The sequence below is a fragment of the Drosophila takahashii genome, chromosome X (assembly GCF_030179915.1).
Source record: "Drosophila takahashii strain IR98-3 E-12201 chromosome X, DtakHiC1v2, whole genome shotgun sequence".
Classification (NCBI taxonomy): Eukaryota; Metazoa; Arthropoda; class Insecta; order Diptera; family Drosophilidae; genus Drosophila; species Drosophila takahashii.
The window spans coordinates 13,549,401-13,575,941 of NC_091683.1; the positions used below are offsets into that span (position 1 = coordinate 13,549,401).

Below are 26,541 nucleotides of genomic sequence, written 5' to 3' on the forward strand. Positions count from 1 at the left end.
TTTTTAAATTTGGTTGTTGTTAAATAAAACATCATTGTTCTTTGTCATTCGCAACTTCCTTATCAGTTAACACACATTTATCTGGCCCAGGATCTTCAGCGCTTAACACGAATTAATCATCGCATAAATTACCGGCTTAAAAGTGCAACGTATGTAGCTCTCCCGCGCTCTTGTCACTACACAGAGAGAAAAATTATAAATTATGATTTCACTGAACATTTAGAACAGATCCCAGCACTTTAATCTTCTATAAAATATTTAATAATATTTAAAAAAATGTAGTTTAATATTTAAAAAATGAAAATAATTCTTGAAAATGTAAACATATATAAGTTAAGATCTGTTATTTATCTGATATCACCTTAATTTAATAATTATATAAAATATGTAATGCATTTGGATTTCAAGTCCATTTGTTTTATTTCTTCTCCGTGTAAGAGAAAAAATTATGAGGCCTCAGAAGACTCAAAACTGGTTGCGACAACTTTCGTTGCGGCCGCCGAAGAAGTCGCCCCGTTTCGGCCAAGTTAGTTGGCGTTTTAACTCCGCTCGAGACGGTCGTGAATCGGAATCGGCATCATATCATATCATATCGTATATAGCTTATATCTGAATATAACCGAAAGAAAGGTGCGCGCATGCGCATGGAAAGCTGCAAAAGCGGGAAAAGCGGCAAAAGCGAGTGGTGTGTTCTGCAAGACGGAGCGTGAAGTGCGGCATTGTTTGCATTTTATTTTTCAGTTTGCATTTTGTTTTGTTTTTGTTTTTGTATTGTGTTTGCCTAAATATGCGGATAAATATGCGGAAAACCTAATCTGGCCAAAAATCGTAACAATAAGCGACGTCAACTGGCTAAGCATATCGATTACATCGAGCGTTTGTACATATGTGACACTTTTCCGCGGCGCAAAAACAGGTTGCCATTACGGCCATTAACTACTGGCCATAAGCCACCTAGGGCACCTGGTTCACCTGTTGGCCAGTTCACCTGGATCCCTGGATCGCCTCTTTTCCATTTCGGATTTTTCAATAAAGAAAGCGCGGAGAAAAGCTGATAGGTCTGCGCGAAAGGAGCGAATCCGCGACAGCGGAGCAGGCGGAGGGCAGCGATCCAGTCCGCTCCAAGATCCCTCATCCAACCCTGATCGAGAACCAGGATGTCGGACATCTACTACTGCAGCAACAGCCAGGTGAGTTCTAGTTCAAATCAATTACCTGTGGACAGTAGCCAGTGGCCAGGAAATGCGGCTAATTCCAGCGGCAGTTAGTAGTTAGTAGTTAAACTTAATCAGAGGTCTGAAAGTACACATTTCTCCAGTTTTTAATTGGATTATTAACCGAACTTGGAACTTTTCTTTTTTTTTTGTTTTATGTCCACAGTAACCATTCCGCATTCCTTGTGTATCGCGAATTATTACTCTAAATGTACTTACCTTTTAATTAAGAATCGGGCCAAGATTTTAACTAAATCTTAAGTCTGAAAGTATTTCGGTTTCTTTTTTGGAACTTTTGTTTCTTTGAAAATATGAAAATGCAGAATAAATACTTTTGGAAATTAATTTTATTTATTAAAAATCAAAATTAAATAATTAAATGATTCTATATGATTGGAAAACGTATGCTAAAAATCGTAAAATATTAATTGAAATCATTTTCGGATGGCATTTATTTTTAGATTAATCTTTTGATTATTTGCAATTTTTCAATCAATTTTTTTAATAAACCATACAAACTGTTAAAAATATGTTTGTCCTAGAAATTTTAAAAACAAAACGTTATTTGTAATTAGATATTTATAGTGGATTTATATTTTCTTTTTAATTTAGTAAACAGAAAAACAATAAATCGCTTATGAAACGCTAGAAATGCACTGATAAAATATCAAATTCAAATACTTTCAAGATAGTTAAAAACCTCCAATAGTGCAGGCAAGTAAAAACGATTTAAACCTCTCCCTGGGCCCAGGGGCCAAAAATCAAGTGCATTGTTTCGACATTTCCCAGACAATAGTGAAATATCCGTGGATTCCTGGGGGCCACTTACCATTACCATACCATTTGCCCTGCCTTTAAGGTGGCTTTCAAAATTCCACAAAATCCAAATCCAATGAAGCTGCGATTATTGGGGATTCTTAAAAGGGCAACAATCTTTGAGCATTTTTGTTTTTCGTTTGGCTTCATTTTTCTTTGGTTTATTTTTGGTCACTCGACTTAAACGGCTTTCCAATCGCTGTCATAATTGGAAATCGCTGAGCAGCCATAATTAATGAAACAAAAGTAAAAGCGTCGTTAAAAACAGTAACTGTTTGGTTTTTGTCGTGCTGCGGATTTTATTGCATAATGCTGCACTAGTCGGCGATATCGGTAACCTGCTAACGATTTCCAATCAGTAACGGCATCGCAGCATCCAATATTGGTCTATATATGGGCACAGTGGTCACTGCAAGTCAACGCCCACTTACGAGCGCCCACTAATTAATTTGGCTACTACTACATTTAATATAGTAATTAAAGTGGTTTGATTACTACTTTATTATTAGGTGGAGAATAGTCATTAATATTCCCTTTATTCGAAATTTTTATCTTGCATTCATTAATCTTTCAAATTATAATTATAAATAATTTTAATAAACAATTTTTTTTCTTTTAAATTGAATTCTAATTAAATTCTAATTAAATTTCTATATATTAATTTCTGTATTTTGAAAAATCAAAATCTAAACTGAAAATGAAAATTTTAAGTTTTTTAAGTTTATAGTTTTACTGTATTTTTGGACATTTTATTAAATGATTTTTTTTGGTATAATATCGAATTGATCTTCTCCCTAAATTTCCATAGATTTTGGGTGTTGTTTTTGCAGCGATCACTGTACTTGGAATTTGACCCACTGTTTGGGCTTTGGCTACTGTAAAATTTATGGAAATTACAAGGCCGCGCCCCCTTTTCGGTGCAGGGGGCTGCAGCATCCCCCCACACACACAGTCGCACACTCACACACACAGACAACGAAAGAGAGCAGCGACTTGAGCTGCGTTTAAGTGAAAGTGCGTCCCGTTATAAGCCAATTTTGACTTAGTAACTTACTTTTGCCGCTCGCTGTTGTTGTTATTGTTATTAAAATTGTTGCTTTTGCCTCGGGCGCTTGGCTGTAAAAATCTGGCCCGCCTTACCAAAAGAAATCAAAAGTTTTGCTACACTCTAAAAAATATAATCGTCTTGGATTATAAAATGTATTTATAAAATTCTTAAAAAACTTTAAGTAATATTTAAGAAAATGTAAAAAGAATAAGAAGTCTGTTTGGCAATTATCCCACATTAAATTTTAACGAAAACTCTTAAAACACAATATTATTATGCTAAATTCAATCAATATTCCAAATATTTTAATATATTTTTCAAAGCTTTTAAATTGCTTTGAAGAATACTAAAATTTGTTTCTGTGCAGAGTGCGTTGCCGTCTTCGCAAATCTTCAGTCTTCGGTCTTCTCTCTTCTGTGACTTTAATTTGCAGCTGTTTTCATGCAAAAATTTCGGTTTATGTTGCTTTTCTTTATTATGATTTCCCTCTTGTATTTCGTAGTTTGTATTTTGTATTTCTCCCAGCCGTCAACAACTGTTTTTAGTGGCGTGTATAAATTTGTTTGTGAAATGAGTCGTTGAATACTTGTTGTTTTTGTCGCTATTTCTCTTTCTTTTGTTGTCTTGGCTGATGAGAACTTTTCAAAAACAAAATATGTCGCCTTTAACAATAATAGCGATAGACTGGTAGGAAAAAAAAACGAATAACTAATGCTCTTTGTAAAAAATTTAACAAAAAAATATGTTAATCATCTGTGGAATTTCTTTTGTGAATTTTTATGTATTTAATATTAATTCGATTGCCAACAAATTTAAATTAAAATCAATTCTTTAAAATCCGAGAACTGTTTTTTTTTTGTAAATATTATTGTAAAAGTCTTTCATTTAAATTTCAAGTTCGTAGGACTTACAAAAACGTGATCTACTTACTATTAAAACCTTAAAGCAAATGTGTAACCAAGTCCATTGCTTTGATAACTAATTTTAGATGCACATGGGGAAAATCTTAGTAATTTGTCTCCACTAGAAGTTGGGTTCTAATGGGCTCGCTAAGTGAACCAAGGCCATGGAGTACGAAAAAAGGCATTTGAAAAGCATTTGTTAAGGGTATTATTCATTTCTATCAAGGTTTTCGGCTTGACCAAAGTTTTCCTCGCTTGTTAGTTGTTTATTGTCGGTTGCTAGTTGTTGGTTGTTAGTTGTTGCAGGGCGTGTGTGTTTTAAATAGGACCCCCAAATGGTTGTTGTTGTAATTGTTGGCCGCCAAAGGCAAACAACGACTATTGAGCAATTTAGAGTTTATGCTGTGATTGTTGTGGGTTCGTTTCGTTTCGTTTTCTTTTCTTAAGTCCGCCCGCTGTAATTTAAGCTGCGATCTCGAGGAATACGTATACGTATGCATATAAATACAGCTGTGCTCGCAAAAATAATATCCTATTTGAAAGGGATCCAGAAGATAAGCAAAGGAAATTCCTTTCAAAATATCTGCATAATAAATATTATTAATAAGGGGTTACTAAAACTGATATGATTAGTTTTTGGAAATTTTAGTGGAAAATTATAAAATCATTTAATTTGATGAAAATGACTTTATAATATTTTATGTTAAATATTTCTTGAGTGGAACTAATTCTTATTTTCTTACTTCTAATTTTTTATTTACTTTCAAAATCTCTATATGACTGGCCACGACTGTGCCGCGCCATGTGTGTGCGGCTTGGCATTCCAATAAGTCCATGGGTCTAGTCGGGGTCTGGAGTTTGGGTTTGGATTTGAGTTTATGCGCCAAAAAGTGATTGCAGCGACAACAACAAACTCGTTTGGCTTAGAAACAAACGCAACAACTTTCAGTTGTCTGCTGACTTTGCTTTGCGGCTATTTTTTTTTGTTGTTTCTATGTTTTTCTATGCTTATCTGACTTGTGGGGCCCCATTATTGTCTTAGCTATTTTCGGTTTACGTTAGCGATTTTTTCCTCACTCTCTTCTTGATTTTTTCACCTTTTTGCACAATCACCAGCGACACCAGAAATAGCTGATGCCATAAGAGCAAAATCATATAAAAGGAGCTATTAGCTAAAAATATGCCTAATTTGCTGCAATTCTCGGATAACTTCTTTCAAAAATTGGTAGTCCTTGCGAACTTTAAAATTTATATTTCAAAGGATTTTTCAGTTTTAGTTAACTAACTTACAGAATTAGGAATTATTATATTAAAAAATATATGAATATGGTATTTTTATTAAAAAATAGATGATTAAATAGTTTGGAAAAATAACAACAAATGTTGTTAAAAACTTTTTATTTTGCTAAAGATTTGCCTATTAGCCATTTTTATCTGTCTTTAAGCTGCGTTTCTCGCTGGCTGTCACATTTTGCAGTCATGTGCAACAGGTTCACCTTACCAAAGAAAATCCAACAGCAACAAAAAGCCAGCAGCAACAATATGAAATAAAATGTTGTTGCCATTTGGCCAAATGCCACAGCACAGCAACAACTTTGGATTGGCCAAGAAATAGAGTTAACCCTCTGAGCCTCATTCCACGTACTGTAATAAATTTCTTCATACTTAAATGTTAACAAAAGTATACAAACGCATATAAATTAACTATTGATTGCAATTAAAACTTTTGTAAAATGTTGTAATATTTACAAGATATAAAGATAATAATATTAGGTATTTATCAAAATGTTTAGGTTAATTTTTCCGATAAGATTTAGTCATGGGCTGCAGTGGGTTAAGCTAAGCTTGATTTTTCTGCTGTCTTGGTCGCAATCAAATATTTTTTGAATCGACCTTTTGACAGAGCAAAGTAGCAAATCATTAAAGCAGTAAAGCGACTAAGCAGCGGAAAAAAATGCACTGAAAAAGCGATATATGGGCACTTCCAAAATGTCGCTCGGGACATTTGCACACCTTTAAAGTTGAAAAAAAATTGTAAAACAATGGATTTTAATTTTAATTATGGGCTTTTCTTTCCACTCTTCCCAAGCTCAATTTTTGGTAAAAATCTTGATTTTGTACCACTTTTAGTTTTTAAGATATCGGTAAAAAACTGCCGTATTCGCTCGGGACAAAAATAGAAGTGGATTTCAGGGAAGTTCATACAACACCAGAAATTAGCGAATTCTGATGGAATATTTGAATGCGATTTTTTTTAGAATGTTGTTCAAACATGTCGCTGTGAAATGCTTTTGGTTTCACTCAAAAATTCTTTGCCGTTTTTTTTTTATGCAGTTTCAACCACATTCGCTCGGGACATGTCGCTCGGGACATTTTTTCTGACTGTTTTGTAAAGCGGATTTCTTTACCTCTATCTCTCAATTGCTGGATGTTTTGCTTTTAACTTAATAGTTTAGCATGTGAATGAAGCATTCAGTACAGAAAAATGTCACATATTAGCATTCCTATAGGATAAATTTACAACAGAAGACAGGTCCAAAAAATAACAAAAAAATAGCCAAAAACTGATTTTTGCGTATATTGGTGGGGTTTGTCATAAAAAAAATCAAACTATACTCAAAATTTGTAGTTAAGCTCAGTATCCAACTAATTAGAAACTAATATCGGGGCAAAATCATGTAGAAATATGTTTTATTCAAGTTTCAAGGTTTTTGGCTTGGTGGACTTTTTTTTGGAAGTGCCCATATGCATGAGTAAATGAATTTAATCGTTTATTAAACCATTTTTTGATACATAACTATTTCTTCTATTTATCATTTATTCCTTAACAATATTTAATTGAATAATACATTTATTAAAAACGTTTCTTTATCAAATTTCCCTTACACATTAGAGATCCCATAATTGTTTTCTGTGCACACTTAGCGCTTCTGTTGTAAGTGCAAGAGAGAGAAAAGAACTTTCTCCCACTGCTTGCATTTTTTCGTCAAATGTCATTGAAATAAATTAGAAGCGAATGGGGTGGAGAAAGAGGGGGGCGAAGTAGGAGAAAGGAAGGGGAGACAAAGCAAGCAATGACAAAAGCCACAAAAGAAGAGTCTGCGCTCTCGGAAGAAAGTAGCACAAATCTTCTACCTCTTCTCTCTCCAGTTCTTCAATCTTTCGCAGTGGACTCTTATTAGCAGGGATTTATGTGATTATTTTTTTTTCCAATTTGTACAAGAATTCAATTGTTATATTTGATTTACACTATTTAAAGAATTGTACAACCAATTCTCAACAAAGCGCACTGCTTGCAGCCTTGAACCAGTGACGTCAGCGGCGTGGGCAAAATGTTTATTAATCTTTTCGCTTTTTTCAAGGCGTGTTTTTTTTGATTTTTATTCGCTTTGTTTTCTTTTTGGCTGTTTACCTTTTCTGGCATTTTCCTGCTGCAGTTGGCCGACCAAAATAGTTGCAAAATTTCAATTAAATATGCTAATCTCAGCGGAAATTAACTGATTTTTTTTTGGGAAATTGTGGGAATGCCAAAGTTAAGATTTTAAATTACGCAAATAAACGTTTTGAGGTTGCCTTGACAAAAGAAATGAATCGTGGGATTTGGACAGATGTCATTATCATTAGCAAAAGCTTTATTGATATTGGATTGTGATCTTACATAAATGTTATGCACCTATATTACATTTTTATATGCATAGGGTTTGGTGTAGAACCTAGTTCATCAACCCGGTTTTTCTCTTTCTTCTGTCTTTTGTATTTATTTATTACTTATTTATGCTAATTTCTAAACTAATCTTTGAAATCTACTTTGGTTCCCACATAATCGCAGCCATGGCAAAGCAATCCCATTCCCATTTTGGCCCGAAGAATCGCATTCGGAATAGACAATTCTTCAACCCAGAAGAGAGTAAGCGAGAAGAGTGGGAGGGGCGTGTGTGCGCAGAAAGAGAGGGCGATAGGTGTGCGGTGGGCAAAAGGAAAACAAATGAATAAATGGCCAAGAAAGCGCCCAGCGGCATTCCAATGATCGATTTTTTTTTTCGTTTAAGCTGAGAACTTTCTACTTCATTTGGAATTCACAACAAAGACGTGGATCCAACGTGAAAAGCTGTCATGGTACACTACAAAAAAATATTGAATAATCAAGAAATAGATTTAGATTTTTTTATATGGCTATTATAAATATTTTAAGCAAATGAATCATTTCAATTTCTTCAATTTATGGGCGTCAATTTCAAGGACTTTTTGGAATTCCCGAAGAGCCAGAAAATAAATCAAAAAGTTGTCCAACCACTTTTCCCTGTGTACCGTATCCCCTCGCTGGATTGCATTTTGATTTGCAATAATTGGTGTGGCTTGCTAGTTGTGATCGTAGGCCGTCGAGCTTACGAGTGACTCACTCCGACTTCACCCACTTTAACTGCGAAGAGGCACACACCCAGAAAAAGAAGGCAACCCAGTTTCCAAGTGGCCAGAAAATCGGAGAATCGGTCTCAGTCACGTCGTCGTCACCGATTGCTGGCTAAAAGGCCCAGCTAACCAGTCAAAACCGACGCCATCTATCTACCGATCTTTTACCGATCCCAGCCGATCCGAAAGATCGTTCCAATGCAATTGGGGGAGCAACCCATGTGGTGAAATTAAATAGAAAAAGGCTTTAATATTTTAGGAAGAATTTTAAATTGAGTTTACAACATAAGATTTTCTTTGTGATTTTTTTTTAGATTTTAGACAGTTAAAAATAATTTAATTAGAGGAACAGTGGTTATTTTATCCCTTTCATATTTTATTGTTAAATTTTCACAACATTTTTATTTTAATTATATCTATATTTAATATTTCTATATTTAATAAGTATCCATAGAACTTCTGAGGCCACCTTTTTTCCCAGTGCATGCCGGAGAGAGTGGGAACGCGACAGTTGCAGTGGCAAATGCTCCTTGAAGGGGTCAAAGCTGTTCGCTTTTATCTTACGGCTGAAGTCGCCTTGTCGTCGGATTTGTATTTTGTATTTTTTTTTTTGTTTGTTACCCACCTGGGAGGAGGAGGGTTTATTGTTCAGCTGCAGCTTTCCCCCGTTCGTTCGGCAAACGTTCCGTTATTAATTCGTCACGATTGAGTGGCAGCTGCGACTGAGAAAACCGAGAAAACTCAAAGAAAAACAGAGTCTGCGGCGGCTGTTTGAAGGGAAATTAGTGAAAAGCTGTCACAGCTGCCGTTCGTACCGAAGTTCCCTTCCACCATTTCCGCTCCATTCCTGAGCCATTCCCACTTCATTCCACCCTGTTCCCACTTTGTGGGACGCCGCACGTGTCTCCACTTCTAGATGCAAACAATGCACTCGACCCGCGGTGAAATGTGATATTTGAGCGCGAGTTTCAGTGCTCCTAACTCAGCGAACTGGACTTGTGGCCCAGTGATCGGCATGAAACTTGACCAGAAGGTGTCTCGTGCCGCTTACGCATGAATATGTTGGCATGGGGGTTCCTAACTCTGGTAACTTGGCTGCCCAATGGTCTAACGAGGTGAAATTCGAACCTTAGACGTATTACCCACTACTGATCCATCTAGGCTTAGGTTTCCTGATTATTGCATAAATGTAAAGGGATTTTTAACTCATTTTACTTTTGTAAGTAGTAACTTGACCCACAGCTCCAGTGATTATATTGCACTTAATTGCGAAACAAACTCTGGATAACTCTGTAATGTAATGGATGTCTATCCTACCTATCTTCATAAGATCTCAAGATAAACCATTGAGTTATTAAACTTCCCAAGTCGATTATTGCGAGGAGTTCCTAGCATAAAGCCAAGATTCAGTGGGAACCAGGGACAAAGAGGCAATTTTCTGTATATAAGCCTGCCATTGTGACCGCATTTTATTAGCCCAATTTGTAGGATCGCTACCATATACCATACCTTATACCATTGTTACTGCATTCGAGCAGATTTTTAATTGTTCTGTGGAAACTCTTACTCGCAACATGGGCTCATAATAATGCGAATCATAATAATGCACAGATGCCAGATGTTTGGGAGCCACGTTTCGTTTTCGTTTTCGCTTTTCTTTCACACGGGCGACTAATTAGGAAAATTCATTCGTCGGGGGAGGGGGAAAGGGGATACCTGGGAGCCCCCAGTCTCGAGTCTCGATGTCGACTGGAGTTCGCTCAAACATGTTTGCCGAAACGTGTTTGCGGTGGCAGAAGCGCAGCAACAAAAACACTTTCATTTCCAGCTGCATCGCCTTGGCTTTGAAAATTTACAAATATGCAACAACAATATAACAAGCAAACAGCGTATTTTCGACTGCAATTGGCACGAAAAAATTCGCTTTCGCTTTGTGCCAGCCAAAACCCAAAGCCGAGCGATTCAAAAATGCGAAGCTTCTTCGCTTTTCCTCGAATGACACTTGTCAATGTGGAAATGAAAATGGAAATGGGAAAACGAGTTCGTGGCCTCAGTCTTTTGAACTCTGCCACATATCGAAAGCCTAGGCCTCGCATCCCCAGAGTCCCCAACTTTAGACTGGTTGACCTTATGGTCTTCGAAGCGAAGAAAGTTGCAGCGAGATTTTTGGAATTTTGTATTCAGTTTTTTTTCTTTTTTGTTTGTTGAAAAGGAAAGTGCTGCCGCCGCACTGATGACCGAATTTAAGAGGCGCCCTTGCCAGGCGATATAATTGATTGGGTGATATTTAAAAATATGATAATGGATTTCTTTTTTCTAAATACCACATCCATTGTTTTCCGAAACCCCATTGACGTAATCAGTAGCTTTTCAGAAGCCCACATACCAAATTCCAAGCTCGGAACCCCCCGCAAATCTCGGTTACCAGAGAACAGTGACCGAAATAGGCAGCAAATAATGGGAGCAAACTTGCGGCCTCGCCAGCGAATAATCAAAAATATGTAAATATGCTAAACGAAATGAAATAAACACAGAATAAACAAACAATAAGCAGCGAAAAACTTTCTTTTCTTGACATTGGGCCGCTTGCATTATGATGGCCTGATGGCTCTTTGGGTCTTTCTTTTGGTCGAAACTGGAGCGAGCTTTTTCGAGTCATGTCCAAATGGCCCAGAGGGCGGTGAACGGAGATTCAGAGGGTGAGGTAGGGTGTGTTGGGGGTACGAACACAGATACAGGTAGAGATAGACCGTGCTGAATTCGTAGTCGCACAATTAGCACCTGTCCGGTTGGTTAGTTGGTTAGTTTCGGGCGTCCGGCGCATGTCGTCTCCATTACCAGGTCTGTAACAATGGATTATATTTTGTTTTTCTGTATTTTATTTCCATTTTTCGCCACTCACTGGCCGGCTGATCGCGGTACAGTGAGCTCTCACCGAAAGGGGAAGACCTTTCTATTCGAATTACATACAAACATAGCAAAAATGGGCAATTACGATTGTGACATATTTTTAATTGCACCGCTTGACATGTTGTAATATGGGAAAGTGCTTTTTTTATGGTTATGTGGATGGAATTAATTTTTTAGATTGCCCTCCCATTTTTAAGCGATTGCAATTGGAAATTAAATACTTTATTAAGGCGGAATTAAATCTTTGGATTATTAATTGATTTCCCCATCTGAAAGTTGGGTAGTTTATTTAAATTGATTTATTATTGGATTTTAACAGGAATTAGATAGTCTTTAGTCGATGACTACTGTTTGTGTTTTGTGTGTTTTTTTTTGGATTTATTGTTCTCCTAACTAAAATACACATTTTAGCCGTGGGCGTTTGTATTAAAAGTGAACTAAAGTTGATATTGTATTAAGGTGATGGAGAACTGCTTAAATTGATACATAAAGCTAGATAAATTAAATTCCCAATTAAGATTTCTGTATATAGATCTCTATGCAATTTGTCTGTTAGAATTGTCTTTAGTATTCCAGTTAATCATCAAATAAACAGGTTATCAAAAATAAGAAACAAGTAAGAATTTATCTAGTAAAATCTGAAAAGTTTCCAGAAACTCCCTTTTGCTTTTGGTAATTATCACCTTACTGTTATTTTACATATTGTGCTAGTATTTATTTTTTTTTTTTTTTTGAAAATATTAAACTGAAATTAGAATTTATAGGAATTATAATAAAATGTCATTTCGGCTAATAGAAATTTAAAAATATTTTTTAATATTTTGTTAATTAATTTTTACTTACTATTTTTGCAGATGAAAAAATCGCGCGACGCGGATAAATCATCCGCCCCGTTGTCGGCCACCAATACCAATGCAAATGCTGCCAATATGGCGGCCGCTGATAAGAAGAACAACAACAACAACTGCAGCAATCGCAACAAAGAGAAGAGCATGCAGACGAACGGTAAAAATTGGAAGGTAAGAGCGTAATTAGATATGCGGTAATTAAGGAAATTAAGGAGAGACGAAGAGAGGGGGAGAAGCCAAAGCAAGCGAAAGTGGTGGGCGGAAAAGGCGGCAAATGCGGAAAATGCGAAAATGTGAAATGTGCGAAAGATGCGAAATGAAATGAGGTAACTGCGAAAATCTTATTGCACGTGCGTTAAGTACGTTAACCGTTATGCGGCCGACTGACTTTTGACTGATGCTCAAGCATTAACCCTCCGACAGCCCAAGTGACATTTGTACAGCTATGGTCAAGTTGGTAGTGACTAATTAAAAATATTTTTAACAATAGCTTAAAAAAATATTAAACTTATTGAAATTAATTCTTTTAAAAAACTATATAAAACAGTTAAGTTAATTTTTCTTCTTATACTTGAAATTCTCTAAAAACATTAGGTTTTTTAATAAAACATTACTTTTTGAAAGCCAAAAAAATCTTTAAAAATTGCTAATCAACTGAAGTTGCATTTATGTTGAAATCTGCTAGTAATTCGCATAATTTGATTGGCAAACTGGAGTGCGTAAAAGTGTTAAGAGTGGAATTGGCCAGCGAAAAGTGTTGACCGATGCCAGATTATGAAACGAGGAAGCCATTTGGGTTTAATTACTCGCTGCTCACTGGACTTTACTTGGCATTGCTGTTGTTATTGCTGTTGCTTTGGCAGCAGCATCACATCACATCACATGAAAATACATCACACGGAATCACGCAGCCGACGAGGAAAACTGAAACTGGGCCGAGTGCTGACCCGTTTTCGTATTGGCCCCAAGAAAAGTGGTGGCAACAGTGGTTTTTTCCTCTTACCGTAGTTGCGCTTTAATTGTTTTTCTAAATTGTGCCCGTGTGTCTGCGTTTCTGTTCTGTTTTCTGTTTTAGCCGCTTTCGCAACTGCAACATAAAAGCCAATTCCCCCGTCTTTCGCCGCTATGTTACGTGCTATTTAAGCCTGGTTAAAACATGAGGCAAACTGCTCAAAAAGGTTAAGATTATACAGTATTTATTTTTTGAATTATCCTAGTTTCAAGCCAAGTACAGCCAGTATTTTAGTTCAAAAATTGGAAAGGTTTTTTCAAAATATAAATTTGAGTTGGCAACGCCGGACGGCTACGCTTCATTAAGTTGGCAACGCTAGCGCGCGATTTGAATTAATGGCCAAACATAAATACTCCTAAAAAAAATGGAATCAAATGGAATATGAATTTCCTTAATTAATGCATCTGCTTCCTCGCACATTATCTCAATTTTTCAATATTTCAGCATTGCATGCTGCATTTGCATGCTGCAGCGGCATTAGAGGCATCAAAAAATCATTTTCAAGTGCGAGATTTTGAGTTTTTCAGTCAAGTTTGCTGTTCAGAGTTTTCTCAGCCGGTTCGTTCCGTGATTTGATTTAACGGCATGATTTGGCTGAAAAATCAACAGCATTTAAGGCGCTTAGCTGGTCAGCGACCTTGCTTAATTATTGAGTCCGCCGAAAAGTGTTTGATACTACCAAAAAAAAAATACTGATGTTTCTCTCTCTCATTTTCGGTTATTCACAGGGCATTGTCCAGAGCAATCCCAATCCAAATGGAATGGGCGTGGGCACCACCGCCCAGCCGCCGAAGGTTTTCCACAACACCCGATGCACGAGGCACCACAAACCGCACCACAGTCACGGCAATGGAACGGCAGCTTCCGCGGGATTGGGAGGATTGGGTGGTTTAGGAGGCGGCGGAGGAGTGCCCACCTCCAATGGAGCAGCACTGGAGGCCACACAGCAGCGGGAAAGAGACAGGGAAAGGGAAAGGGAAAGAGACAGAGATCGGGAAAGAGACAGAGAGCGGGAACATCACCTTCACATGCACCAGCACAACCATGGCCTGCGCAGAAAATCCGAGTCCGTCCTGTCCACCGACTCGGATATCCGCTTCACCCGCCGGAAACTGGGCGATGGCCAAAAGTGCGGATGCGCCGTCATCGCCGGATTCCTAATCGCCCTCCTCGTCGCCGGAGTCTTTGTCTATGTGGGATGTAAGTATATTATTATATAATATTATTTTTGAAGATATCACTGGATCGTAACCCCCGTAGATACCTATTTCCGGCCCGAACCGCTGCCGGATCGCGTCTTTCGCGGCCGGTTCATGGTGCTCAACGACAAGTGGAACATGGAGCTGGCCAACCAGAACTCGATGCGGTTCCAGCACAAGGCCCGCGACTACCGGGAGCGCATCAATCTCACCCTGCGGCGATCCGACCTGCGGGAGGCCTTCGAGGGCAGCGAGATCTTGGCACTGGATGGGTGAGTTTATTTTAAAGATAGGGGTAGTGATATCTTAAACAAAAATATATATTTTTGAGAATTTTATCATTATTCTAAACCCTTAAAAAATAAAAAAAAAATAAGGAAACACAATATTAATAATATAATATAAAATATTATGTTTGATCATATCTCATAGTTAAATCCATAACTTAAATAACTCAAGACTGAATTTAATATTTCCATAATTTATTATTATATTATAATAAACCAGCGAACTTTTCAAATTTAAAATTATAATGGTTAAATCTAATATTTCCATATTAGATATAAATATAGTTAGGTACATAGAATATAAAATTAGTGATTTAATAAATGGTTTTTATCTAGGTATTTTCTGGTTAGTTAATTTTTGATTTATTTGATATATGTAGGTACATTATATATTTTCAAATTTAAAATTAATAATAGTTTACAGTCTTACAAATAACTCAAATAGTTAAATCTAATATTTTCATATTAAATATAAAAATAGTTGCATAAAATATAAAATTGGTGGTTTTACAACGGGTTTTAATCCAGGTGGTTTATGGTTATCAGGTAGTTAATCCATCTCCATAACTCCCAAATTTCTCCCACAGCAGCGAGGACAACAACAACATAGTCGTGCACTTCAACATGATCTTCGATCCGTACGCCGGTCTGGTGAGCAGCGGCGACCTGCTGGCCCTCTTCCACGAGGAGATGACCCAGCCGGCGCAGCAGCGGCGCCACTTCGCCAACATGACCGTGGACGTGGCGAGTCTGAGCATCAAGGAGACGACCGGGCTGATCGAGGAGCCCGTGATGTCCAGCTCCCCGCTGGGCGGTCACGACGAGACCACCGAGCCGGTGGTGACCACCACCCCGGCTCCGCCGCGTCGCTGCTCGCCGCTGGAGCTGACCTACTGCCGCCAGCTGGGCTACAACATCACCACCTATCCGAATCTCCTCGGCCACGCCAGCTACGCCCAGCTGGCGGAGGATGTGATCGTGTTCCGGGAACTGGTGGACGGGGAGTGCCATCGCGAGGCCTACGACTTCGTGTGCCGCCTGCTCCAGCCGCCCTGCGACACCCACGGCTCCGATCTGCAGCCCACTCCCGGCCAGATCTGCCGCGAGTACTGCGAGTCCTTCATGGCCGGATGCGGCGGTCGGCTGCCGCAGCGCTTCCGCCAGTTCTTCGACTGCGAACGCTTCCCGGAGTCCACGGGCACCCAGTCGTGCCACCAGAAGCCCCACTGCGTCAGCGACATGCAGTCCAATGTCCAGAGTCCGCGTCTCTGCGACGGCTATGCCGACTGCCCTGACCTCTCCGACGAGCGCAGCTGCGCCTTCTGCTCGCCCAACGCCCTCTACTGTGGGCGTGGCCGGGCCTGTGTGCCGCGCAAGGCGCGATGCGACGGCAAGGCGGACTGCCCGGATGGCGCCGACGAGAAGGATTGCTGTGAGTAAACCAGATCCCAATTTTCACAGTTTTTTGACCGTAACAATGGAAATATTCATCCAAATATGAATTGTCATACCTTTCTGAACTCGTTATTAAATTTTCTAACGATTGGCATTTAAACCTTGACATTTTATTTATTTTTAATTTTTCGCAAAAAATTATGGGGTACCCCCTTATAAAAAAATTAAAAATTGGCGAAAATTTTATTTTTCCTAAATCACACGGAAAGTTTTATGGATTTATTGCAAATTTCGTTATCTGTTCAAAACAGTATGTATTTTTGGTGTGGGACCATTTTTGGCCAAGTTACAGCAAAAAAACCAAAAGAAAAAATTCAAATTTTTGTCAAAATTGAAATCCCGAATTTCCAAAAAAAAAGAAAACTCGTTTTTTTTCCTAAAACAAAGCAAATACTGATTTAAAGTATGGATTGTTATACCTTTCTGAACTCGTTATTAAATTTCCTAATGATTGGCATTTAAACCTTGACAATTTATTTATTTTTCATTTTTCGCAAAAAATCATGGGGTACCCTCTTATAAAAAAATTAAAAATTGGCGAAAATTTTTTTTTTCCAAAATCACACGGAAAGTTTTATGGATGTATTGCAAATTTTGTTATCTGTTCAAAACAGTATGTATTTTTGGTGTGGGACCATTTTTGGCCAAGTTACAGCAAAAAAACAAAAAAAATTTTTGTCAAAAACCCAGATCCCATTTTTCGCATTTCCATTTTTAATCGATTTAATACCTCTTCCAGTATCCATAGCCCCGCTGGCGGCCGATCTGCTGCAGCCGGAGCCCCTGGTTCCGTACCTCTCCCGCTTCCATGCCGCCGGCTACGCGGTCTTCTCCGAAAAGGGGGTGGTGGGCAAGCTGTGCGCCGAGGGTCTCGAGGGCGATGCCAAGCTGGTGGTGCGCCAAACGGTCTCCGAGTCGCTGTGCAAGTCCCTGGGCTACGAGTAAGGATAGCTCTATTTTCTATAATATAATATAGTTAATAAACACCTCATCTAACCACAGATCCGTGGAGATCTTCGATGTGCAGAACGACACGGAGCAGCTGAGCGACTACGTGCGTGTTTTGGATCCCCATGCCCCCGAGATCAGCTTCATCCGGACGCACTGCCCCCGGCGGCAGGTGCTCTACGTGGGCTGCGGGGAGCTGCGCTGCGGCGTCCAGTCGGCGCTCTTCAATGCCAAGCAGCATTTGTCGCTGCCCAAGATGTCGGCTCCGGGGGATTGGCCCTGGCTGGTGGCCCTCTTCCGCGAGGACATCCACGTCTGCGACGGCACGTTGATCTCGCAGGACTGGGTCCTCACCACCGAGGGCTGTTTCCAGGGCCAGCCGCGTGCCACCTGGATGGCCATCGTGGGCGCCGTCCGTCTGTCTGCCAAAGCTCCCTGGACGCAGCGGCGTCGCATCATCGGCATGATCAAGAGTCCGGTGGAGGGCTCCACGGCGGCCCTGGTTCGCCTGGAGACCTCGGTCAGCTACTCGGATCATGTGCGTCCCATTTGCCTGCCGGATGCTCTGCAGCGACGCCTCCTCCAGCAGCCGCCGGCCCAAAGGAGATCTCATGTCCCGGTGGCCGAGCGACTGGAGGGACAGCATCTGCAGCAGCATCGCAGTCGCTTGGCCCAGGAGAACCAGCAGTTCTTCTTGATTCCCTCGCAGGAGCAGCTGGACAGCTCCACGGAGAACCGAGAGGGGGTGGAGGGGGAGGAGGAACAGGAACAGGATGATCACTTTGGAGCCCAGGCAGCCGCCTCGTATATGCCCAAGGCGGAGGCTCTGCACCAGGAACTGGATGCCTATCCCCTGCCGGATCATGCGCCGCAGGTTAACTACTACAGCTCCTCCTCCACCGTCACATCCTCCTCCTTGACCGCCCGCACAAAGGCCGCCACCAAGGCGCCCCTTCTGCCGGCTGTTCCGGCTGCCCAGGAGCAGATCTGGACGAACTGCAATACGCTGGGTTGGTCCCGGCAGCGGGATCACCTGCAGCGCGTCCAGCTGAAGATGGGCGACATGGCGCCCTGCGAGAACGTGTCCATCGCCACCGTGAACTCCATGTGCATGGAAGCCACCTACCAGAAGTACGACTGCACGGTGAGTACTATAATCTTCTTTAATCCTTGAGTAAACAAATAATTACTATTTTGAAAAATATCATCATTTTATTTTATTAATTTAGTACTTCATAGGTAGTAAAAGGCTTAAAAAGTATTTCTTGAGTGTGATATTTCACAAGTTTAGGTTGAAAATTGCAAAGGAATTGTTGGTAAATTTATAAAAATTAAATTAATTTCCGTTCTTGGAGTTTTGAAAAATATATAATAATTTTTTTGAAAAATATCATCATTTTTTTGAACTGAATCACTTTATAGGGAGTAAAAGGCTTATAAATTACTTCTTGAGTGTGATATTTCACAAGTTTAGGTTGAAAATTGCAAAGGGATTGTAGGTAAATTTATAAAAATTAAATTTGAAAATTAAACTAATTTCCGTTCTTGGAGTTTTAAAAATTATTATCAATATTATTACTGAAATGAATCACTTTATAGGGAGTAAAAGGCTTATAAAGTATTTCTTTATCAGTTTAATTGGAAAAGTAATGTATATAAAACTTGAAAATTGCAAAAGGTTTTCAAGTAAATTTATAAAAATTAAATTTCAAAAATTAAATTAATCTCAAAATCATAATCGGCTAGAAGCTGACAGCTTAGGAACTAAAGTAGCTTTCGTATAGCTTAAAATATTAACAAAAAAAGGTGGTAGTATACATAATATAACATTTGGTTTGGACGTTTATTTGGTGTGATAGGTATAGTGTTAGTCTTAGGAACAGTGGTTCAACCCTTTAGCTTATAACTAGAATTTAAGTGGAGTATCGTATACGTACTATAGCTATGTACAAATGCTGATCGGCGATCTATATGCGAATGGCGCGCTTCATGGGAACGGCGGACGGAACCACTGAGGCGGACGCAGTGCGTCTCGACTTGGCGCAGACGTCCAAGCGAAGGCGCTTCTTCTGCGGCTCCTGCTGCTGCTGCTGGAGATCCTCGTCGCGCAGTCGTGGCAGGGCAATCTCCTCCAGCTGCTGCGACTGTTCCCGGAGGAAGCAGTTCTGGCGATGCACGGGGGCGCCTCCTGCACTGGGCAGCGATCCCAGGAAGCAGTTCATCCGGTAGACCGGCACCGGCTTGTACTCCGGCACCGGCTCCTCCTTTTCCTGCTCCTCGACCTGATCCTGTTCCACGGGACGCTTTCGCTTGAGCGACTCGAACTCGGTCTTGCTCAGACTCCTGCGCATCTTGGACCAGTCGAACCTCAGGTGGAAGGTGATCTCGGGGCAGGGGAACAGTAGCAGGAAGTACTCCAGCAAGTGCTCCTCGAACACGTAGTCCTTGCCGTTGGTCAGGATCAGGGCACTCCTTTGACCCTCCGGAATGTCGAATTGGGACATGGCTGGAAAAAGAAAATTAGTTTGATTTAAATGGGAATTTTCTCGAGTTTTGATTGGGTATTAAAAACTAAAACTTTTTAATTTTTTTATTTTTTTTTTTATTATAAAATAAATATGTATGTAATAACTAAAACTTGTTGGGGAGATTTAAAATGTTAGATTAAAAATGATATTGTATGCGTAAATTTGGAAATTTCTTATAAAATCACTTTAAATGAAGATTAATCTATATTCATTATCTTTCACTGCACTTTTTGATTCGAAATTATAAGTTTTGTTTTCTGTGTACTCAATGCAGAGTCAAAAAATATGTAGAGATTTCCAATCAATTTAATGATTTTGGTAGACGACGCCAGTATATTCCATTTTTCGCATTCCAATTTAGTGACTCACCTTGGGAGATGACCTCTTCGTAGGTGTTGGAGGATCCGCAAGTGATGAGGTGTGTTTTGCCCTGGAAAAGGATCTTCAAGCGGCTCCTGGTGTCCTCCATCATTATCCGTTGCTTTTGTTTTGTTTCGTGGAGTGAATTGAATTGAATGTTGTATTGATCTTAATCTCTTCTTTTTACTATCACTTTGAGCCGCGGTGCGTTCGCTTGGAAAGTTGCCGATCGAATGAGTGCAAGCAACTGTTGGCGCTCCGTTTTATGTGTCTTTTGTTGGTGTCCCTGCGACCGTTGCTTCTTCTTCTCGCCCTTTTCCCTCACCTTTTCCCATTCTTCTCATCTGCCTGCAGCTGCACTCACAGTTGTTGTTGTTGCCATTCGCTATCCTAGGTAAACCCTCGCAGGTAACGGGGGATGTTCGCTCGTGCTCACTTGAATGGGAGAGTAAAATAGAGAGGGAGAGAGAGAGAAAAATTACTCATTCAATTTTGTTTTTGTTTCGACTGCCTGTTGTTGTTGTTGTTCCGCGGAGAACGCGTTGCTGCATGTCGCGTGCGAGTGACGTCACGATCGCCAATTGGGGTGACACGAGTTAAATTCGATGGTGAAATGAAAGAATAGAGTGGACCCCAATAAATTCTTTTATTTATTATTAATATTGCGAATTTATTTATTATTATTGAAAATGTTTAATTTATTTTCATATTGAACTTCAATATATTCAATTTAACTAAAAAAACACTTGATAATTATTTTTTGAAAATAAGGAATTAATTCAATTTATTTAATAAAAATGTAAATATTATAATGTTGAAATATAAATTATAATTATTTTAATGTTGAAATATAAATTATTAACTAAAAGGGTGGACCCAATTAGGGTAAAATATTTATGTATTTTGTAGATATTGTATTTTGTACTTGTATTTTTATAAAAATTTCTTTTCTTGTGATATTTCCCCATCCAGCAAGAGGAGTACTCGGGAGCACCCGTCCAGTGCCTGATACCGGGCACGAATCAATGGGCCCTGATCGGAGTCTCGTCCTGGCGGATCGCCTGCGGACCAACGGGCGTGGAGCGGCCCAGGATGTACGACAAGATCGCCTCGAATGCCGCCTGGATCCGCGAGACGATCAGCGCGATATAGTCGGCATAGTCCCCGGGGGCGGCGACACGCCCCTCCCTCAGCATTTGTGTAGAAAACGGAACCGAACTCACTGGGTATTATGTGTGTAGCAAAGCAAAGCGACCAATTAAGCATATGTAACTAACCTGCTCTAATGTTACTCGAACCTAACCCTACGCTAACTATTAACTATAACTATTAAACGTCCTTTTTTTTGCTGTTTTGTGTAATATTTATTAACTATGTTGTAATTGTATGTTAAACATGTCGAAAAGGAAGCAAATTTAGTTGTTAGTTATTACGTTTAGTTGTTTGTAGAAAGATATTGTTGAATAAAATGAAATCGTCTAAAGTTTGTATGGGTAGTATTTGTTTTGGGTAGGTGGTTTCCTTTTTTCCTTTTTTTTAGGTGGAGACATGCATGGATTCCCATTTTCCGTAGCTTTGGAGCCGATACTGCACCCGATCGGCGATCTGGTCGAGAGCCACCTTCAGGAAGTCCCAACGCAGCGGCTGGAACTTCCAAGCGGTACTGAAAGAGATAAAAAAAATGTAGTTAAAAAAAAAAAATTTTTTTATTTAATTTTTTTAGAACTTACTAGCTCTTGGGCCTCTCGATGGACTTTCCCCTGTGCTCCTCAAGGAACTGATCGTGCTTCGCCTTGAGCTCATCGTAGTCAATGGGCTCCCCGCAAGGACAGATGTGACCTCTAATTTGGGCCGCCAAATTCTCCTTGGCCCACAGGACATCCATTTCGCTCTCGGGCAGCTCCACTGCAGTGGCCCCAATTAGTCGCACCTGCCAGGTATTCAGATTTCCCGTCTTATCCTTGACATCCGGCATATAGAAGGTGATGCAGGCCTTGGGATTCGCTTGAAGGTTCTTAAAGTTGCGGGTATACCGATGCGTTATGTAGAACACAAAGTTATCCTGGGTGAGTCCTCGATAGAGAACGGTGCGATTGAGTACTCCGAACTCGTCGTCCACCGTGGCCAGATTCATTTCCTGCATAAAGCCCTCGGGATGTCCCTGGGCAGCTGCCTGGAGGATCTCCTTGAAGAACTCCACGGGATCGGAGGGAAAGTCCTCGATTTTGGCCAAAGCGGATGACATGTTGCTAGAAGATGTTATATGAAGTGTTATTTTTGAGTACTATGTAAAATAAATACTACTTGATATTAGAAAACCTTAAATAAAAAAAAAATAGATTTACAAATAATATCATTCAAATTTCCCCCTCTTTATATTCCACAAACGGTCTTACTAAAATGTCCGGTGTGTGTCTTTGCTGACCCGACAATTTAGTGAGACCGAATATGGCGTTATCGATGCTTGCCCACCTCTAGCGGAAAACGAGAAAACTAAACCAAAAAAAAAAACGCGATTCTGGGGCGGCAGAAAGGGAAATCCCGCCGAGGAGCACCATGACCTCCATTCTGGACATGAAGGCCGGTCCGCCCGACTACTGGGCCGAGATCAGCAACTTCTTCCTGCCGCTGAAATACCTGATCACCAACGACCGCTTCGATTCGATGGTCCGGGACATAGACCTCTACTACCTGATAAACGGGGTCTTCTGGATATTCGTGGCGCTGTCCTGCGGCTACTACGCCTTCCAGCGGCTCTTCCAGGTGCGTCTCCTGCTTGCCGTCGCAGTCCCAAGTCCTTGCAATCCTCCCCTCGATGCGGCACCTCCAATCGCACTTTTCTTTTGAGGGGTTGCTCGGCCAATTTGCCGTTTATAAATAAACAGAGCGGACACGGGGCCGGATTCGAGTCCCGGGGGCTAACGGGGTGTCGCCCGAGTGGGGCACTGAAAAAGATATTATTTGCAAGCCTTTCGGAACCCTTAGAAAAGTTAGTTTTTGGGGTTTCAGGCTTGTAAATATTGTACCTAAATTATGCTAATAATCAAATACTTTACAAGATATATTAGTTCTTAAGACCAGTTAATCAATATTTTAATTGTAAAGTTAGTTTATTTGATTACCATGTGATATTGTTGTTAATTCTGAGATTGTAATTGAAAAAGTTTTTTAATGTTACATTTAAAAATCCCCCAAAAGTACAACCTACATTAAGTAAATAACGTAATATATAACTAGATCTACGAGTTCTTGAAGTCCAGCAATTGAATATTTTCTTTTGAAAGTTAGTTTATTTTATTACTCCTCTTATATTATTTGTAATTACTGAGCTGAAAGTACTTAAATGTTGTAAATAAGCTATTACTTAATCAGATCTAAGAGTTATTAAGGTACAGTTCTTGAATAATTTTGTTTTAAAGTTAGTTAATTTAAATACCCCTTTTATATTATTGTTATAACTGAAATTTTACTTGAAAAGGGCTCTTTATGTTACATTTAAAATCCCCCAAAATGCAGTTCCGCTCCTTAATTTAGCGATAGCATAAAACGGCGACCGCCGACCGATCGGCGCTGACCATAATAATCCATATAAACCATTATCTGTTATCTGTAACGACCCGAGACCAATGCTCGACTAACTGCATTCCCATCCCTCCCTTTCTCCGCCCCGCAGTTCTTCCTCAAGTCGTCGAACATGAAGCACTTTCAGCGCAGGCTGTTCGCCCGCGTGATCTGGAACATCGCCTTCTACGCGGCCAGCTGCCTGTTCCTGCACTTCTACAACGAGTTCATGATCCTGCCCCAGCTGATGAAGAACCAGGGGCGCTACTCGCTCTTCTACTCCTCGGACAACCTGATCTTTTATCGCTCGCACCAGGCGGAGAAGTTCCAGTTCTACTCGATCTTCATCATCACGTTCTACCTGCATGGGGCGTGGCTGGACTTCAAGGACGCCGATTTTCTGGAGGTGGGCTCCAAGGGACTCTACCTGCTGGCCCTCGTCGCCATCGATGTGTACAGGCAAGTCGAAACGTGTTTGAAATGTCATAATCATTGAAATACCATTTGCATAAAGAGTACAATTATATTTAACCAATCTTCCTTTCAGGTACGAAAACTACTTCGTGGGCCTCAACTTAACAGTGGGCCTGTACAGCATACTCACCGAGGTGCTGGCCCTGCTGGTCCTGCCCAGCACCAACTCGCACCGGATCATCTACCAGGTCTTCCTCGGCCTGCGGATCGTCGTGTGGGCCCATGTGTTTGTCAACCTGCTGCCCTTCAAGTACTTCATACCCACGCTGTTCGCCAAGAACTTCAAGCTGCCCCTGAACGTGCCCATTTGGCTGTGGTACGGCCTCTCCATTTGGAACTCGCCGGTGCTGCAGTACTTCTACCATCAGATCTATCACACGGCGCCCTCGGACTGTTCGGGCGAGGGATCGGCGGCCAAGTGCATCCTGGTGAGGGACACCAGCGAGTTCCGGCACTACAAGACGCTGAAAAAGGCCTATTTGGAGGTGAAGCTGGCCCACATAAGGACCACGTCCAACTCGCTGCCCTCCGAAACCAGTTCGGCCTCGGCCAAAACCTTCCAGGCCATCAAATGTGAGACTTGTAAGCAGAGTATATTGCAGAGTAATAACATATTTTCCTTGCAGGCGTCATGATGCTGAAGCGCAAGTTGAAGAGGATTCGCGAGGGACGTGGTCACGAGCCGGAGGATGACAACGATGACCAGGCCACCGATACCTAAGCGAGGACGACGTCGCACACTCTCACACACGTAGACACACATTTCCTTAAACCAAAAAAGACACAAGTTCTGCTTAGGCTAAATATTAACAAAGCTGAAACTAGCGCTCTCTCTCTCACACACCATCTCGCTGAGGTTTATGCGCGTCTTCTGAATCGTGATCATCGTACAGTGCGTTTTGGCAAACGTTCATCGATCGTAGTAAATCTCAAGAACCGAATCAACATCTTAACTAATTAAATAGTAGACTAGAAATGTAGGAAACAAATTAAAAATCTAGCAAACTGTCAATTTAAATTATTCAAGTAATTAACCAAATTCAAGATATGCTACTAGCAGACTTAAAACGGAAATCAAAACATGCAAATATTTCAACGAATCATTTTTACGATAAATTGTAGACGTTTAGAGCAAGACTAAAAACGAATAATCAAAGAATCAGGATAATCTCAAAGGCTATATATAGAAATCGAAAAGTGAGGCTTATTAAATAATCTAGAAATATTTAATATTTAAAATATTGCCCAACGCACTGCACTAAGCGTACTTATTCGTGGTAAACCAAGGTACAGTGTGTTCATATGCTAGCGAAATTTTAGCACACTGTTTTTACTAGTTAACAAATTATTTATTAACCCCTAGATCAATTTTAAGCCCAATGCAATCACGATTTGGCAGGCGCGCATAAACTGAGCGGATGTTAAACCTTAGCAAACTAAATTATTATCGCCCGATTTTTGGCGCCAACGGAGATCGTCTCGGATGATATATAGATATATAGTTGGTATATCTCTCCAACTCTCTCTCTCTCCCTCGCACACACGAACGCAGTTTCTCTCTCCTTTAGATTTGTAAGTCGCCTTCAACTTATTGTTGTTGTTTATTCGCTGTGACTTAATGACATATTGAAATATTGTAATGTGTTTTTTTCGTTCTTTTTAATTGAAATATACTATATATGGGCTAAACGAGCGCAATTGAAATGTGTGTGTTGTTGTTACTGGTTGGTTGCCTTCGTTTGTTTTAATTTTCTTTATTTACTTCTTAATTTTATTAGGGTTTCCCTTCGTGGCTGAAATATTATATTATTTATTTTCTTGCTTTATTTGATATTTGAAAAGAATTCTCTAGTTAAATTTCGGTTTCTCATTTGGTTTTAGTTTTCGCCTTACTTCTTTAGAAACTTTTCATTCAATATCCTTGCAATCGTATTTTCTGCAACCAGAATAAAAATTGCCCCAACCAAAAGTAGTTCCTAATGGTATATTTTAGTTTATTATAATCCAAGGTTGTGCGTAATAAAATGTAGAAATTTAATTATACCATTCAGAAATTATCGTTTTGAATGCTTTTCTACTATTGTGAAATTTTTAGTAATGCAACCAATTTTTAAAATTAAATCTTATTAAATAATATAATCAAATGAATTTTCGAAAAACTTCTGAGGGCGATTTTTATTCTGATTTATAGGTGGTATCTAATATATTTTTTCATTATTGATTCCAAACTTTTGTAGTCAAATGCAAGGGTATTTCAGTGTCGGCTTGCCGATCCTTAAATTCCTGTTATATGTTTATCTTTCCTCTTTTTGTTAACATGGTTTCTTATTCTTGATTTTGGGGCATTCTTTCTATCGTTCCTTTTTTGCTTGGTTTTAAAAATTCTCTCACTAGAAGCTAAGTTTTTGTTTTAATTATAATTTCCTTTGGTTTTCTTTATCTTTTTGTGGTTTTACTTTAATGTTGTTTTGGCTTTTGTTTAATTTTAAACATTATTTGGTTTTGGTTGGGCCAATTCTTGCAAATTTGTTGTTTAGAAAATGTTTTTGTGTTGGATTTTTGTGGTTTA

General features: G+C 39.8%; 4 protein-coding genes across 5 annotated transcripts; 2 read left to right on the plus strand and 2 right to left on the minus strand.

Annotated features, from left to right (window-relative positions):
* The first annotated feature begins 580 nt into the window (after positions 1–580).
* Positions 581–21,425, plus strand: LOC108055746 (uncharacterized). 2 transcript variants are annotated; one of them, XM_017139230.3, is made up of 8 exons: positions 581–1,190; positions 12,155–12,319; positions 13,889–14,360; positions 14,421–14,631; positions 15,234–16,078; positions 16,841–17,042; positions 17,104–18,193; positions 20,910–21,425. In XM_017139230.3, exons 1-8 carry the CDS (start codon positions 1,158–1,160, stop codon positions 21,087–21,089), a joined length of 3,198 nt encoding a protein of 1,065 aa, XP_016994719.2. In that variant the 5' UTR covers positions 581–1,157; the 3' UTR covers positions 21,090–21,425. The 2 variants fall into 2 exon arrangements, with proteins under 2 accessions (XP_016994719.2, XP_070074497.1); XM_070218396.1 differs by having other exon boundaries at positions 15,237–16,078.
* On the minus strand, positions 18,865–20,190 carry Corp (Companion of reaper). Its single transcript, XM_017139236.3, has 2 exons — positions 19,947–20,190; positions 18,865–19,555 (listed from the first exon to the last, which is right to left on the minus strand). Exons 1-2 carry the CDS (start codon positions 20,047–20,049, stop codon positions 19,017–19,019), a joined length of 642 nt encoding a protein of 213 aa, XP_016994725.2. The 5' UTR covers positions 20,050–20,190; the 3' UTR covers positions 18,865–19,016.
* LOC108055750 (pyridoxine/pyridoxamine 5'-phosphate oxidase) lies at positions 21,277–22,769 on the minus strand. Its single transcript, XM_017139238.3, has 3 exons — positions 22,629–22,769; positions 21,668–22,186; positions 21,277–21,600 (listed from the first exon to the last, which is right to left on the minus strand). The coding sequence occupies exons 2-3, from the start codon at positions 22,180–22,182 to the stop codon at positions 21,474–21,476; spliced, it is 642 nt and encodes a 213-aa protein (XP_016994727.2). The 5' UTR covers positions 22,183–22,186; positions 22,629–22,769; the 3' UTR covers positions 21,277–21,473.
* LOC108055748 (uncharacterized) lies at positions 22,397–25,676 on the plus strand. The gene is made up of 4 exons (XM_017139235.3): positions 22,397–22,700; positions 23,611–23,957; positions 24,046–24,545; positions 24,599–25,676. The coding sequence occupies exons 1-4, from the start codon at positions 22,494–22,496 to the stop codon at positions 24,691–24,693; spliced, it is 1,149 nt and encodes a 382-aa protein (XP_016994724.1). The 5' UTR covers positions 22,397–22,493; the 3' UTR covers positions 24,694–25,676.
* The last annotated feature ends 865 nt before the right edge of the window (positions 25,677–26,541 follow it).

What these genes read in the sequence shown, in the direction of transcription:
- LOC108055746 (XM_017139230.3), top strand. Translation starts at nt 1,158, where the DNA reads ATGTCGGACATCTACTACTGCAGCAACAGCCAG. An exon ending in ACTACTGCAGCAACAGCCAG is followed by an intron (nt 1,191 to 12,154) that starts GTGAGTTCTAGT and finishes CTATTTTTGCAG; the next exon opens with ATGAAAAAATCGCGCGACGC. An exon ending in ACCAGAAGTACGACTGCACG is followed by an intron (nt 18,194 to 20,909) that starts GTGAGTACTATA and finishes TTCCCCATCCAG; the next exon opens with CAAGAGGAGTACTCGGGAGC.
- Corp (XM_017139236.3), bottom strand. Translation starts at nt 20,049, where the DNA reads ATGATGGAGGACACCAGGAGCCGCTTGAAGATCCTTTTCCAGGGCAAA. An exon ending in CGAAGAGGTCATCTCCCAAG is followed by an intron (nt 19,556 to 19,946) that starts GTGAGTCACTAA and finishes TTCTTTTTCCAG; the next exon opens with CCATGTCCCAATTCGACATT.
- LOC108055750 (XM_017139238.3), bottom strand. Translation starts at nt 22,182, where the DNA reads ATGTCATCCGCTTTGGCCAAAATCGAGGACTTTCCCTCCGATCCCGTG. An exon ending in ATCGAGAGGCCCAAGAGCTA is followed by an intron (nt 21,601 to 21,667) that starts GTAAGTTCTAAA and finishes TATCTCTTTCAG; the next exon opens with TACCGCTTGGAAGTTCCAGC.
- LOC108055748 (XM_017139235.3), top strand. Translation starts at nt 22,494, where the DNA reads ATGACCTCCATTCTGGACATGAAGGCCGGTCCGCCCGACTACTGGGCC. An exon ending in CCTTCCAGCGGCTCTTCCAG is followed by an intron (nt 22,701 to 23,610) that starts GTGCGTCTCCTG and finishes TCCGCCCCGCAG; the next exon opens with TTCTTCCTCAAGTCGTCGAA. An exon ending in AACCTTCCAGGCCATCAAAT is followed by an intron (nt 24,546 to 24,598) that starts GTGAGACTTGTA and finishes TTTTCCTTGCAG; the next exon opens with GCGTCATGATGCTGAAGCGC.